Consider the following 15,998-nt stretch of genomic DNA (forward strand, 5'->3'; position numbering starts at 1 on the left):
GATAATTGATATTTATTGAGGACTAATAAGAAGAAATATCAAGAAGAATATGTAATCCAATAGTATTACTGTAAAGAAAAAATAAGAAATAAAATTGAGTACTAAAAGGAATAATATTTTTTAATATTACTAGTGATATAATCTGAAATGAGATGACAGAAAAAAAACGAATGAAAATAAAACTTCTAACAATGCAATGTTAAAGTATATCTCATTTTATAACTTATAAATTATTAAAAGAAATTCAAAATATTATTAAATGAAATTATAGATGGACGATGAAATTTTCAACATCCAAGGAAGTAATCCAGGCAAGAATAATTTGAATAAAAGTAAAAGTACATTAAATTTCTTTTTCTTGACAGAATCGATTGATTTTATTGTGAAATGGTTAAAAATATTTATATTCATTATATATTTATTATAAAAGATACCATTGTTCTTTATATTAAATATTATTATGTATTATTTTTGTTTTATTTTCTTCTTTCTTTTTTAAATTTTTTAAAAATTTTTAGAATAATAAATAGTAAAACAGGTAAAATTTGAAACAAAAATATTCTTTGTTGCAAAATTTGTTAATTTTCTTTTTTCAGATACTCACATATAAGAAAGAAAGATTGGACGTAAAGTAAAAAAAACGTAAATAAAATTAATCGTACCCGTACATATACGAAATTTTGATTTCTTTTTTAAAATGTGGCATGTTGAGACGTATTTTTTTCCCCCTAATTTGGTGATTTTCATTCTACTAATGGTACATATACTTGTTTCAGAGAAAAATGTATCAGGAAGCAGAGAAAAAGAAGAAACGTTGAAAGAGAAAAAACATCAGAAGAAGAAAAAAAGAAAGATGGATATCAAGAAAGAGAAGATAGCGGAAGATGTGAAAGATTTGAAAAATGAAGATGAGAAGGAAGAAGAAAAACAAAAAGAAAAAGAAGAGGAGAAAAAAGTGCATCAGGAAAATACATTTGCAATTTTCCAATTCGTTAATGCCGGTGAACCAATTTCAGAAACAAATAAATTGACAAAGAAGAGCACAACAATGGATTCTTCAGTAAAAATTTGCAAAGAGAATGTCGAGGTTGATTTATTGGATAAAATACGAAACGTTTGTCCATTCTGCGATAAACAATTTAGTAATGAACAGAATGTTGAAAGGCATGTAATGGTAGTTCATCAAAGACAGTACAAGTGTGACATGTGCAAGAGATCTTACAACACGCAAACTGCTCTTGATGTGCACAAGGTGATACATAGACCAGATTATTTCTTCGAGTGTATGGAATGTCATGTGAAGTATAAAAGTGAGGGTGGTTTGAAGCGGCATAATATACGTGCTCATGATAGGAATAATCCAGTTTTTGTTTGCGAACAATGTGGTAGAAGTTATAAGTTAAAGATAGATTTAACGAATCATATAAAGAAAGCTCATCCATTTGAGTTACAAATTTGTCGGTATTGCGGTAAAGAGGTAAGAGATGTTAAAGGACACGAATATATTCATCAAAGGAAAGCTCATAAGAAGCTCTATAATTTTCCTTGTCATCTGTGTCCTCAAAAATTTTGTCATAGAAGTCGATTGGATAGACATTTGTTGCAACACGAAAATGGATTCAAGTGTATAGATTGCAATGAAAGCTTTAATGGAAGTAGAGAGCTGAAAAATCATAAACGTTTTAAACACAGTAGACCAAGTAGTTCTACTTGTATATTTTGTCAAAAAGTGTTTACATGTGTTAGCAATTTTCATCAACACGTTCTAACTCATGCTGGAATTCGACCATATAAATGTGACATCTGTGAAGAAGATTTTACACAACGATCCAGCCTTATAAGACATCGTAGAAATCATCCAGGAACACTTCCACCGCTGGTCTTACCTAGTCCACAAATTGCTGAACTTGCCAGAAGTTATATGCAGAAATTTCAAAACGGTCAGATAGACAAAACATCTCATTGAACGTGCTTACACGTTTGCTAGTTTTTTCCATAGAAACGTACTTCGATTTGAATAATTTATTTTTCGAAGGGAAATATATATATATTTTTTAATCTACTTTTACATAAAATTTTAATCTATACAGAATATTCCTTGCTTTGTGTGTTTGTATATTACACAATGAATTAATTAATATTGAGAGAAAAAAGAAAAGATTTCTTCTTTTTTTAAGTCGGCAGATATTTTAATTTTATATAGAAAAGAATTTGTATATTAATAAGAAAACTTCTTTTTTGTTGATCCATACAAATACATTACAAATACACACAATTAGTCAATTTTTATTTTATTTCTTAAATTTAAGATTCGTTTAAAATGAATTACGAAGAAATATTCCTTCATAACTTATTATATTTTAAATATAATCAAAACTCCTGAACAAAAAATAGATTGATAAAATCAAAATCATTTTTAAGTGGTCTAATTAATAATTAATTAGTATAAATATATCAAATAATTTAATTATTTTTTGAATAAGAATTATTCGAAGTGTAATATTTTTCCTTTTTTCACCACAAGTGCTTAAAGATCTACAGTACGAAACTCATGCTAGTTATCATGTATGATTATAGTTAGAGTTACAATTATTATATAATCCGTATATGTTACGGTCAATGTACAGAGGTCGGGCATTGTATAGAATGTCCACTAAAGATTGGGCAATGTATATTTTGAGCATATTTTTCGTACCTTGCCCTACCAATCTCTAGACTGCCCAGAGGGTTTTAACCAATTGAATATATGTTTTAATGAGCTATGTTTAGTGCACGGGGTGAGAGAAGTATTTTTAAGCTCGTGTAACTGAAACAAACTATAGAAATTTAAAAATGTATTCACAATGTTCTTGACATAGGCAACCGAAGCATTTATATTTTAGATTGCCTTTGGGAATTCTATACAATATCTGGATTCTTTACATTGACCGTAACATATACAAATATTTTATAAAAGTATTCAGACTTTTGAAAAAAACATACATGTGGTTATAAATACGCATAAAAGTAAAATATAAAAATGAACGCTAAAAAATGTTATTTTGTGTATACATTTTATGAACTCTATTTGTGTTATATATTGTTTAATGATATGTATTATGAAATAAAATTAAATGTGTATATATTTATATTATAGATTGCTGATAATACATATATGACAAAAACATGGTGATTTTCTTGCAAGTATTACTTTTTTATATGAATAATAAACGTTTTAAGAGCGTAAGTTTTTTTATTACTACTGTGAAATTATGAGTATTATAAATATATATGTATATATATATGTATATATATACTTATATACAAGTATAAGAAGTATCATAATTTGCAAAAAAAAAAAATTGCAGATAGTTGTGAATCTATTGACCGCATGATTTAAAAATAAAAATAAAATTGTGATCATTTGATTCTAATTACGTTTCATTGTTTTAGGATGACCAATAACAACGATCCTTTATACATCCAACCACGTGTAACGATGACGGTGGGTAATGAGCCATTCTACGTAGCATCTACTCAGAATGGAGCACAGAATATCTGTGATGATAATACAGTAGAACTTCCTAATGCATCGTCTAGTAATATTGCAGCTCAATCTGAAAGGTAGGACGATTGATTTATAAGAAATTTCTTTTCTTTTTTCTTTTCTAAAGAAATAGAAAGTAAAAACTGAGATTTTTGTTATTGGTCACATACTAGATAAGATATTAATCTTTTGTAAAAAAAAAGTCAACACATATATAACGATAAATTAGATTAGTTAATCTTTAGAATAACTACTGATTGAAAAATTGGCTTTGAAATGTTTTTAGGTGTAACTCACTCAACTCACTCGGTCCATCTTTTCTCACAGTGAAATTGGGAGATGAGTACTTTCGCATTCCAAAATCTTTAAGCGTCTTTATGATGAAGGAACCAAATCCAAACAAAAATGATTCTACAGAAAAAAATGTAATGAAAAAAAAGAACAGTGATAGTTCTATACAAACGAGAAGTAAACAAAAACGTATCAAAGAAAATACTGATATTACGGATGATTTGGATGATACACCTCTTGATTTTAGAAAAATGTGTGAAGAAAAGAATTTGAAAACGAAGTCTGATAGATTGGCTAGATTAAAAAAAAAAGCCATACTCTTGTGAGATTTGTCACCTTACTTTCGATCGCAAAAGCAAACTTACCAGTCATATGTTCAAACATAGTAATTCGAGGCCTCACAAGTGCCGAATTTGTTCGAAAGGATTTAAAACTGGTGCTTATTTATCAAGACACATGGAAATACACGATGAACCGGCACAATTACATGCATGCACATTGTGCGACTTCAAAGCTAGAACAAAACCATATCTTAAAATTCATTATATTCGTAAACACACAGAGGATTACAATTACAGTTGCGAGCAATGTGGAAAAATGTTTAAAGTTCAATCAGACTATACCACGCATATGAAAGATCATGATACTGAATCTTGCGTTTGCGATATTTGTGGATCTTCATATCCAAGCAAAAGCTCTCTCTACTTTCATAAACATTACAAACATAAGACCAAAATCAAGGAATTCGAGTGTTCGACTTGTAGAAAGAAATTTAAAAGTCAAAAGAATCTTGATAATCATGCAGAGTTACATAAGATGAAATATGTTTGTGAACAATGCGGAATGGAATTTAAATTTAAGTATGGCCTAACAAAACACTTGAGAACACATTCTGGTGAAAAATCTTATCTTTGTGCGATTTGTGGGAAAACATTTGGTTGTTTGAGTTCACAAAAAATTCATCTGCTCAAACACGTTGGCGAACGTCCTTACGTTTGTGATATTTGTGGTCAAAGCTTCACACAGAGATCTCCAATGATGTTACATAGAAGAAAACATCCTGGTGTGCATCCACCGCCACCTCCAATCAAAATCACTAATTTGTTGCATGGTGTACAAGACAAGATCATTATAAACACGAATGTAAAATAAAATTTGTTATTATATCTTTTTCTTAACGAGATAAACGCACAAAGGAAGTTCATTATGTATGAACATTAAGCTTAATGTCTTTAAAATTTATTATGATCTATTTATTAGTATCGTTATTAACTGAAAATTACACAAAAGAAAAAACTTGCTTAGAAAAAGAAAAAAAGAAGATACAGATAAGTAACTCGTTATTTCCAAATTCACGATTTTTTTACTTAATTCTTTTTTTTCATTAAATTGTCACAAATTTATTTACGCCTACGCTCTAAAAATATAATATTTTTTAATGACTTGTAAATTTAATTCATGACTTTTTATACTGCTATATATACATAAAATGTAAATTTATTTTCTCTAGCGTATAAAGAAAAAAAGGAAAAGTAAAATATGTTTTAATAAAATATATTTCTCTGGGATGATGCAATGTACAGCATAGAATTTATGTGATATGTATTTGAATTAAATGTATGTTTTTGATAAATGAAAATAATATTTACTGTTATCGCAAAAATAATTGTATTGTCGAATATCTTTACGATTTTTATGTTTGTATTTATTACTTTTTATTATAAACAAACAGCGAAATATTATATCTTCTTATGTAAATAAGTTGATATAAAATAAGATTTTGAAAAATATCATTTGCGATATTTGCTCGTACCCTGCCATCGATGATCATTTTATTGTAAATACACTAGTCTATACATAAAATATAATTTTGTAAATACTCTATATCCTAACTATTCGCTATTATTATTTAGAAAAATTCTAAAATATAATAGGAAATCTTCATATTTTATGTTTAAAATAATGATATTGATTATTATGATTTTTACAATTTTTACAGTACACTTGAATACATTTACTTTTAATATAACAATAAAATTTACAAAATAGATTTATTACAGCTGCTTTGCAGCTATTTGACTATTCGAATTGCCAATGAGGAAAGTGTTTGTGATCTTCGGTATAATTTGAATTGGTATCTTTTTCTGATCCTTAGATAATCCAATTGACATTATAACATTTCTAACGTAAGAGAATTTATGTCTCTTTCTCTATTTATATATGCGTATTCATATACATATACACAAATTTCTTATTCTAGTAAAAATATCTATATATACAATTTATTTTTAATTGTATATATAGATAAATTAATTTACTATTTTCTTTTTTCTAACAAAAAATTAATATTAACATATCCTAATTTTTTAGGTTCGCAGTCCAAGATCCACTCGAGCAAAATTATCTCTTAATACACAGAACTGACGAGTATTATGCAGTGCCAATAACGATGAACAACTCGTTACCGATAGGACAAATGATGAACACTGAAAAATTACTCGAAAATGTAATCGGAATAAAAGTAGAGCCTACAAATGAGTGCATTATTCCAAATGTGCCAAATCGATTAATAACTACCAAGCTTCTTGAAAAATCCAGAACAAATGTGACAGATGTATTTATGTGTTATGTGTGCAAGAAGATTTTTGATACAAATTCGGACCTACAGTTTCATCTGATGGATCACAATAACACACACGATGACAAGAACGATGACGAGAACGATGACGAGAACGATGACAAGAACGATGACGAGAACGATGACGAGAACGATGACAAGAACGATGACGAGAATGATGATGAGAAGTATTATGAGAGTGATGACGAAAATAATGACGAAAATAATGACGAAAATGATGACGAAAATGATGACGAGAATAGTGACGAGAAAGATGACAAAAACGAAGACAAGAACAATGACACATACAGTAACAAGAATTCCAACAGGTGTTCGATGTGTAATATTTTGTTGAAGAACAGAAAATCGCCAAAAAGTCATATGATTACAAATGGCTCCAAACTTGATATGCGTTATTGTGAAAATTGTGAATTGAAATCTACAAGGAAAGACAACGTGTTGAGTACTTATTTCAAAGTTTCTCGATTCTCTTGTCCCCAATGTTCTAATCTCTATAATCACAAAAAAGATTTAATAAGACATATAAGGAACAAACATTACGAAATTGATTACTTGTTGCCAGAGGATGAACGTACTAAAAATGAATTAGTAGTTCGATTTTGTTGCCCATATTGTCCGAAGAAATATAATTTCAAGGGAGATGTAAAGAGACATATGATGAAAAAACATATCTCAGAAATGTCTGTCAAAGATAATCATTCTACGGACAATAGTGATAAGAGTAGGAAGAGGAAGCTCATTAAAAGACCATTACCTAATGCTTTGAAAAATAAAATCCTCAGAGAAAAGAAGAAGAAGAGAGATACATCTGTATATAATTATCACTGTCCTCATTGTAAATGGTCTTTTAAAAATGCTTCCATTCTCGAAAAACATAAGTTACGACATGCACTTAATTTTTCATGCGACATTTGTAAAGCGCAATTCAAATATCAAGGTCCTTTTTTTGAAGCACAAAGCATTACATGATATTTAAATAAATTTTAGGTTCAAATTACAAGAAAAGGAAGTATTGGTATTAGTAGGAAAAATTTCATAAAAATGACTAAAAAGAAATTAATTAAAAGAAAGTTGACATTTTAGAGTATTCAAATAATTGATATATTGCTGCAATATCTAAAAATATGGGTTAGATCGAGATGTAGTTGGAAAGATATTAGAAAAGATCTTAACGTAATAGGGTATGAGGATCGCGAATAAAGAGATCTTGCTCAGGAATCTTGATGAGATTTGGTATTTTTTGACAATGAGTTTATAAGTTCCTAAGGCCATTTAAAAATAATAGTAATAATAATCACAGCATAAGAAAAACAATTACAGAAAAAGTTAGCAAATATAGAGAACTTACAAAAGAAATAACCAAAATATGGAAAATAAACAAATTATACATCATACCTATGGTTTTGTCCGCCATTGGCATAATTCATAAACATCATACCACAGCCTCAAGCTATTAGACCTACCACTATATTCATATATTAATATTCAAAAAACTGTCATTCTAAATACATGTAGGACTGTTAGGAAATTCATGCAGATCGACGACACAAACCTAGTAGAATAGGAAATGTAAAGATTTTTTTTACCACGGCTACTTGGCTTTGGCACGTCATAACCGATGATCATAAATATTAGCTTAATACTGAGAAATAAATACCTACTTCCATAATAATAATAATATCTTAAGTCACCTTAATGTTATTTCTAAATATCATCTTTTCTTATCTCATATATTGGCTTATCATTGATTAAAATTGTTCCAAGTTAAAAATATGATTTAAATACAAATTTACATATTATTATAATATTGTAGCATTAATATATGTACACAAATTTATTTTTCATTAATTGTGTTTATCTACTTATAGATATTGTAATATAAAATACTTAAAAATACATATTTTATATTATATATATATTTATTATATATATATATATATATATTATATATATATTATATATATATATATATATTATATTTATTATATATATATTATATTATATATATAATATAATATAAATATAATTATATAAAATATATATATAAAAATAAAATATATATATATTTAATTCAATGTTCAATTCTGATTTTGTTTTTCTGTATTTTTATCATGTTACGTATTAACAAATTTTTATATGTAAAAAATTATAGTTAAAAGTATTATTAAAGTAAACACCAACAAGCATACAGTGTAAGTACAATTAAATTGTTTAACAATTAAATTCTTCCTGTTTAAATTTAATGAAGAAGATTAAGACGGAACAAACAAAAAAGAGTATTATAATTTTGTAACATTTGTGCTAAAAAAATACAAATATAAAAATAATATACAAAGATCCAAAGTGATAGTAGACGAAGAGACACCAATTTATATATGTCTATACTGTAATTTTACCATAATACATTGCTTTTAATTACAGGTGAGCTATTATATAATCCTTAAATTATTTTATTTACGAAGAAATAAAATAAACATCTGTCACAACTTTGAAGAAACTATTCTTTAACGTCGAGTCACTTTTTAGGTACATTTCGCATGAAAGAGTAGTTTTTTTTGTTTCGCATATAGTACATATGTTTGAAATATGAAATATTTGATTACCTACGAGAAAGAAAATTGTACCTGTGATCAATGCATTATCACCTTTATTCAACAAAATATCCTTTTACTTTTATAAGAATTATAAACTCAGAACAAAAGATTTAAACTATTAATATCCTATGTGTAACAGGAAATATATGTCTCAAAAGAATCTGAAAACACTCATTAATGTAAATTTTAACTACGATATATGTGAGATAAACATGGAATGGAATTAACATGTAAAACGAAGAAAGTGAAGAAAAACATTGAAACATATTCCAATAAAAAATCATATTACAATTGCAAATACAATGAACAACAAAGTTCATTTCTTGACTCACATAGACATCAAAAATTATTGTTTTCTATTTATAGATAAGATTTCATTTTACGACCAATATTTTTTGGATAATGAGGATAAAACATCTTGATTATTCAGAGGCTACTTCATCTATTTTCATTAATAACATCTTTGAGAGTGTTGTATGAAACGCAAAAACAGAAAACGTTTAATTCATAATAAAAAGAAATAAATATAGTAATTACTGTAACTCAGATGTCTTCTCAAAGAAAAGAATAATCTTTTTATATTTTTATATTTTTTGTAAACTTAAGAAATTTTTTATTTCTGGATTTAGAAAGATTTCAATATTTATATTTTAATTTTAACAATTTAATCTTTTAATAAGATGCAATTTTCATTGTAGATGAAAATAAATATGAGTAAGAGGATGATTAATACATTTGATATGTTTTATTAGTTATTCATAGACCTTTATTTGCAGATACTAAGGATGTACTTTATTAATTTTAGAAAGTTGATGTACTAGTTATTTTCAGAATATAAGAAAACGTCCTTATCATAAGAAGAATACTCCTTATTTCTGGAAAACGATGCTAACATTTCTAATTATATGACGTAGCATTTTATTTAGAATACATATACTGATGTTGATAATTCTTGTTTTAGGAAATCAATTCATCAATTAGACCAAAGAAGTATGGTCAAAAGAAGAAATTCGACATTACGGACGAAATGGAATGTTAAGAAATGTCTGGACGATTCACAAACTTCTTATTCAAAGGACTCTCGTTTCAAAAGCATCAGTTTTCGATACGAACATAAAGCAGCGATAAAAATTTTGAGGTCATCAAGCACATTGAAAACGAAAAGAAATCGTGTAAAAGAAGATACTGAAAACGATAATAAATCGCAATCAGCAAGTAATGAAAAACGTACTAATCAGGAAGTTCTTTACAAGAAACGGAACGATGGTAATTACACATGTGATATTTGTCAAACAATATTTGAACAAAAGAGCAAGATATTACGACATATAATGAGTAAGCACAGCTTTCATCGACCATTCAAGTGCAATGGCTGTAATAAATCTTTTAAATACAAGTGTGATTTAAAGGCACATAAATTGATTCATCAGGATTTGGACATCAGTTTGCTTCACTGCTGTGATAAGTGTGACTATCGTACGAAAACGAAAAATAATTTAAAGTCTCATTACATTAGAAGACATACCGATGATTATAAGTTCGCATGTGAACACTGCGGCAAACGCTTCAAAATGGAATGGGATTTGAAGTTTCATATTGGTACTCACAGTAATTCACGACATATGTGTGATATTTGTGGAAAATTCTACACTAGTGATTATTCGCTTTATAAACACAGAAAGGTTGCTCATTTGAATGAATACAATTTTCAATGCGACGTGTGCAACAAAAGGCTTTTAACTCAGGAAAATCTTGACAACCATATGCGTCAACACGATAGAACGTACGAGTGCAAAGAATGTGGCAAGATCTTCGCAACAAAAAGATATTTGGCTACACACACAACCACTCATACTGGTGTTAAACCTTACATTTGTCAAATTTGTAAGAAAAACTTTCGTACATCTCACATGAGAAACACGCATCTTTTAACACATTCGGCGGATAGACCTCATGTATGTGATCTTTGTGGACAAGCTTTCAAAAGACGATATTACATGATTGAACATCGAAGAAAACATCCGGATTCTCATTTATCCTCGCCTCCTATGCCATTTTGAAAAAAATAGAAACATTTTAGAAGCCAACATTGATTCTAAATCGGACATTGTAACTTAATAATGCTTTTCATTAATATTTCTTTTATCAATAATATTTATATTATTTAATAAATCAACATAGAAATTAGTTAATGGCTTATATGATAAATCTTATAATATAAATATCACAGTTGTACATAATTAGATATATATTTAAATCATAATACTTGTCATATATCTTAGATATTTACATATGTATTTATATTTATGTGTAATGATATAAATTAAATATATATATATATATATATTTTATATATGTATGATTTCTTAAGAATTAGTGATCGATTCTGAAAACTGAGTATAACAAACAGAAATTACTTACAACTTTTTTTTGTTAAATGATCTCATCGACAATTATTTTGCACAATTGGCTCTTATAGTCGCGGAGTAAGTAATGTCTCAATATGTAATCAACATCATATAATTTCACAAGATAATAATCATTATTTTGTCATTCTGTTTTAGAGACCAAAATTTTATAATGGAGAATCCAGAAATGGATAAACTTGGACAACCAGCTGAAGAAAAGGATTCTCTTGTATTACAACAACATGATTGCCACAATATCAAATTGGAATATTCATCTATATCAAGAACAGTGGATAATCAAACAAACACAATGTCATCATTATTATCTGTGAAGAAAGAAACGGGGGAACTTCGCATTAGTGCTCAAGGAAACGCAACTATAAAGTACCATAATTGTGATCGTTGTGGAATGAAGTTTCCTTTGAAAACGATGTTGAATAGACACAGATTGTCCCATAATGTCAAACGCTCTATTCCAAGGATCAAATGCTCAAGAGAAAAATATGGATACTCTAAAAATTCGAATTTACGGAAGTACAATAAATCTGTATTTGGACAAGTTGAAAAACGGGATTACAATTGCAATCTCTGTAATTTTTCATGTGGAAAAAGTATCAGTTTAACCATACATTTAAAAAGAAAACATGGGATAAATGAAGTTAAACCTGTTTCGAAGAGTCGCAAATATTCTTCCAACGAAGGTAATTCAAACACACGAAGATCTACGAGAAATAAGAAAGTTTATCACTTTTGCGACATTTGTGACTTTAAGTGTAAGCAGGATGATATTTTGGCTGCACATGTGGCACAATGTCATCAAAAATCAGAGAAGAAAATAAAAAATTTATCAAGCAGGTCAACCAAGTGGAATTGTGGAGTCACAAAAGCTGAGGAAGAAAAGTTCGATAAAGAAGTACAACAAAACGCTCCGACTTTTTCTTGTTCATGTTGTACTTTCCGTTGTAAAAAGAGATCGACTATGACGAGTCATGTTGCCAAGAAGCACAACAACAAAACTAATCTAGAAGAATGCTGTGATCTTTGTGACTTTAAATGTGCAAAGAAGAGTACACTTTATTCACATAAACGTCAACATAAAATTGAAGCCTTGAATAAGGTTTATGCTTGCAACGAGTGTGGCTTCAAAACGATTAAAAGAACGTCGTTGTATTCTCACATCAAAAGAAAGCACAAAACTACAAGATCTTGTACTGGTAATGACCAGCCAGAGTTATTTTATTGCAGCCAGTGCGATTACAAAAATAAGAACAAATACGAACTGAAGGTTCACGTAGCTAGAAAGCATACTGACGATTTTAAATTCTCTTGTGAAACCTGTGGAAAGAAATTTAAAGTCAAAGGTGATCTGACGAATCATATAAGGTTCAGTCATCGAGAACAGCCAGTGATTTGTGATGTCTGTGGAAAGACTTGTTTAAATAGCAATTCTCTATACGTGCATCAAAAGTTTGCTCATTACAAAGCTAAATACGAATGTCAAGTATGCAAGAGACGAATGGTGAGCCAAGAAAACTTGAATGAACATATGATTAGACAGCATGAGAGAAAGGAGAATGTTGTTTGTGAAGAATGTGGTAAAACATTTTCTAGAAACAGTAGATTAAAAGTTCACATGAGAATTCATACAGGAGATAAGCCTTATACTTGTACCATCTGCAGCAAAGCTTTTGCGCGTAGAACTGCATTGAAGCAACATCTTCTAATACACACTGGTATGAGACCATACGTGTGTGATATTTGTGGGAAGGCTTTTACTCAGAAACCTGGATTGATCAGTCATCGGAAATCTCACCCAGGATCTCATCCACCTTTACCAAGAGTTCTCATCGATCATATATTGAATGAAGTTATGAATAATTAAGACTATTTGATTTTCCACTGATTACGTGTTTCTAAATTACTACTTTTCTAGTACTTTTTCAATATAGCTATATGGCACAACCTGTGTTTTTTACAATATCTTGTTATTAGCTCATTTTAAAAGACGTAGATAAGAAAAGTGTCTAAAGGAATATGTTAATGTTATTATTCTTTAATCATTATTAATATTTAGATAGACATACGTGTATAGATATCTTTTTACTTAAAGTGCAATGTTTAAATACTGTTTACAGGGTTTATTGGGTTTTGACTATTATCGATTTTAATAGTTCACTTGTAATCTTTCACAGATTTTCTGTAATAACATATCCACATCTGTCTTACAATGTTTCTGAATTATCGATGTTCTTGACATTTAAAAAAAGAAATCATATTTTACATTTATTATATCTATATTTACATTCATGAGCTAGTATATGGTTAATTAAATATGATATATCATTCGTAAAATGATAAAAAACTGAAAAAGAATAATTATTTGATATATATATATAGTAAAACTAGCGTCTTTCACTAATTAGAACACTGGTTTTTGATATGCAAATATTTTTCTGGGTGTATAGTTATGCATGTACGATATATCAATGGAAATTAAAATTTCTCCAAATTATTTCAGATGTAAACAATTAGTTTAATAATTACTAACGAACACCTTCATCCTGATTTTTCATCGTTATTATTACCAATTTATTATAATATAAATAACTTAAATAGATAAAAATTATAAACTTTGAATATTTCAAAGGCAGAAAGATCCCATTGTGGTCTTAAATGTTTTTGTGATAAACGAATATTACCGTATTATTAAAATCTTTGTTTTATCTATTCGATATTATTAGTCTGATATTTGTCTATAATTTTCAGGATTCTAAACGAAGATGGACGTTTTGTGTATGGCAAAGAATCGATCCAAATGCAGCCATGGCAAGTCGTCGATTTGGAAGGCTGTCTTTACTACGCATTTGTTCCAGCTAAACAAGAAAAGACGTTAATTGAAAGAAACAAAATTAATTCAGAAACTCAGGGAATTAAAAAAGAAATTTTCGAGGAATCACTACGAATTTCAAATGAAAAGGATCTTTCGTACAGTGAAAAACATGATACATTTTGTTCTATGAAAATAAAGAAAGAAGAATCTTTGATGGATGAACAAGCAATTATAAACGATCAAGAAACATACGATGAAGATAGCAAAATGTATGTTTGTGAAGAATGCAACATTTGTTTTCCAGTAATGCAAATGTTGAAACGTCATAAAAATGCCGTACATGAACAAGCCCAGCGATACAAGTGTAAAGTCTGTTTCAAAGTTTGTCGTAGCTTGATAGCTTTCAAAATGCACGTAGCCTTAGAACATAAACCTGAGCAAGAAGAGAACATCGATGACGTGGAGAGTCTAACGTATATGTGTAATTATTGTAATTACGAGAGTACAAATAAATCTACTCTCTATTCTCATATTAGTAGAAAACACTCAACTCGTCGAACCGGTAGAAGAAAAACTAATCGTGGAATTCTCTCGGAACAGGAAGAGTATGCTTGTGATGTATGCGAATTCAAATGTCAGACTCGAAGACGTTTAAAGGAACATCTTGAACGTAAGCATGCATCAGAATACAAGTATGATTGTGAATTTTGTGGTAAGAAATTCAAAGTTAAGGGAGATATGAGATTGCATGTTCGTTTCAAGCATAAAGAAGGCCCAATAGTGTGTGACGTTTGCGGTAAAACTTGTTCCAACAGTAATTCCTTATACGTCCATCAAAAGTGGGCTCATTTCAAGCCCAAATATGAATGTGCGATTTGTAAGAGAAGAATGGTGACACAAGAAAATCTTGATCAGCATATACTTCTTCAGCATGAACGACGTGAAAGTTTCGTTTGTGAAGAATGTGGAAAATCCTTTTCTGAAAATCATCGATTGAAGCAACATATGATGACTCATACAGGAGATAGACCTTATGATTGTCACATTTGTGGCAAAGCGTTTGCTCGTCGTACTGCTTACAGACAACATCTTCTCATACACACAGGAAAACGTCCATATATCTGTGATATTTGTGGTAAGGCCTTCACACAAAAACCTGGACTGATTTGTCATCGGAAATCTCATCCTGGAGTTCATCCACCCTTACCGGTTGTACACATCAAGCACATACTTAGCGATTTTATGAAAAAGGATTGATAATAATATATAAGAAAAAATATGGTTCATCGTACTTAGTTTCTAAAACAATGAATTATTTAATAAGGATTACAATGTTTAAGGTGGAAAAAAGATCTCTACTTGGAAGCAATATGAAATCTAACTATACTAAAGAATTTTTATTAAAGATGAAAAAATTAGTTTTATATTTGATATATATTTATATTTCAACTATTAAAAATTACTGTTTTTCTTCAGTTTTGTATATCTTTCTCAAATCTTGTATTTTGAGAAAAGCTAAGTTATATAATCATAAAAGGCAAGGATTTGGCATTTTTGATTACATAATTAATTGTGATAATGTTACTTGTAAATTTTATTTGCTATAATATATTTGAATTGATTGATTGTAACTTTTATTGTATCAAGAAATACTATTATATTACATTTATAACATATTTAATTATAGTAATCATATAAATTAATATGAAAA

General features: G+C 28.7%; 4 protein-coding genes across 4 annotated transcripts in view; all 4 read left to right on the top strand.

The window, feature by feature from the left end:
• The window catches only part of LOC107065568 (uncharacterized), a 42,136-nt gene that overhangs the window by 21,501 nt on the left and 4,637 nt on the right, over positions 1-15,998 (top strand). The window contains 1 exon segment of the mRNA XM_089173629.1: positions 14,224-15,542. Coding sequence (XP_089029755.1) covers positions 14,224-15,542 — 1,319 coding nt within the window.
• On the top strand, positions 626-3,482 carry LOC149032268 (zinc finger Y-chromosomal protein). The gene is made up of 2 exons (XM_089173548.1): positions 626-642; positions 777-3,482. The coding sequence occupies exon 2, from the start codon at positions 854-856 to the stop codon at positions 1,964-1,966; it is 1,113 nt and encodes a 370-aa protein (XP_089029674.1). The 5' UTR covers positions 626-642; positions 777-853; the 3' UTR covers positions 1,967-3,482.
• LOC107066358 (uncharacterized) lies at positions 4,052-5,685 on the top strand. The gene has a single exon (XM_089173553.1). The coding sequence runs from the start codon at positions 4,190-4,192 to the stop codon at positions 4,967-4,969; it is 780 nt and encodes a 259-aa protein (XP_089029679.1). The 5' UTR covers positions 4,052-4,189; the 3' UTR covers positions 4,970-5,685.
• On the top strand, positions 7,580-11,397 carry LOC149032269 (uncharacterized). Its single transcript, XM_089173453.1, is given in 5 exon segments — positions 7,580-7,583; positions 8,713-8,841; positions 9,421-9,431; positions 10,000-11,103; positions 11,105-11,397. Coding segments are annotated over 5 exon segments (1,311 nt in total). The 3' UTR covers positions 11,168-11,397.

The sequence above is a fragment of the Polistes dominula genome, unplaced genomic scaffold (assembly GCF_049000335.1).
Source record: "Polistes dominula isolate Pdom_NZ unplaced genomic scaffold, Pdom_raw_medaka contig_33, whole genome shotgun sequence".
In the NCBI taxonomy this organism is placed as follows: domain Eukaryota; kingdom Metazoa; phylum Arthropoda; class Insecta; order Hymenoptera; family Vespidae; genus Polistes; species Polistes dominula.

Bases quoted from the DNA above. Each gene is read 5' to 3' on its own strand.
- LOC149032268 (XM_089173548.1), top strand. From the start codon at position 854: ATGGATATCAAGAAAGAGAAGATAGCGGAAGATGTGAAAGATTTGAAA.
- LOC107066358 (XM_089173553.1), top strand. From the start codon at position 4,190: ATGTTCAAACATAGTAATTCGAGGCCTCACAAGTGCCGAATTTGTTCG.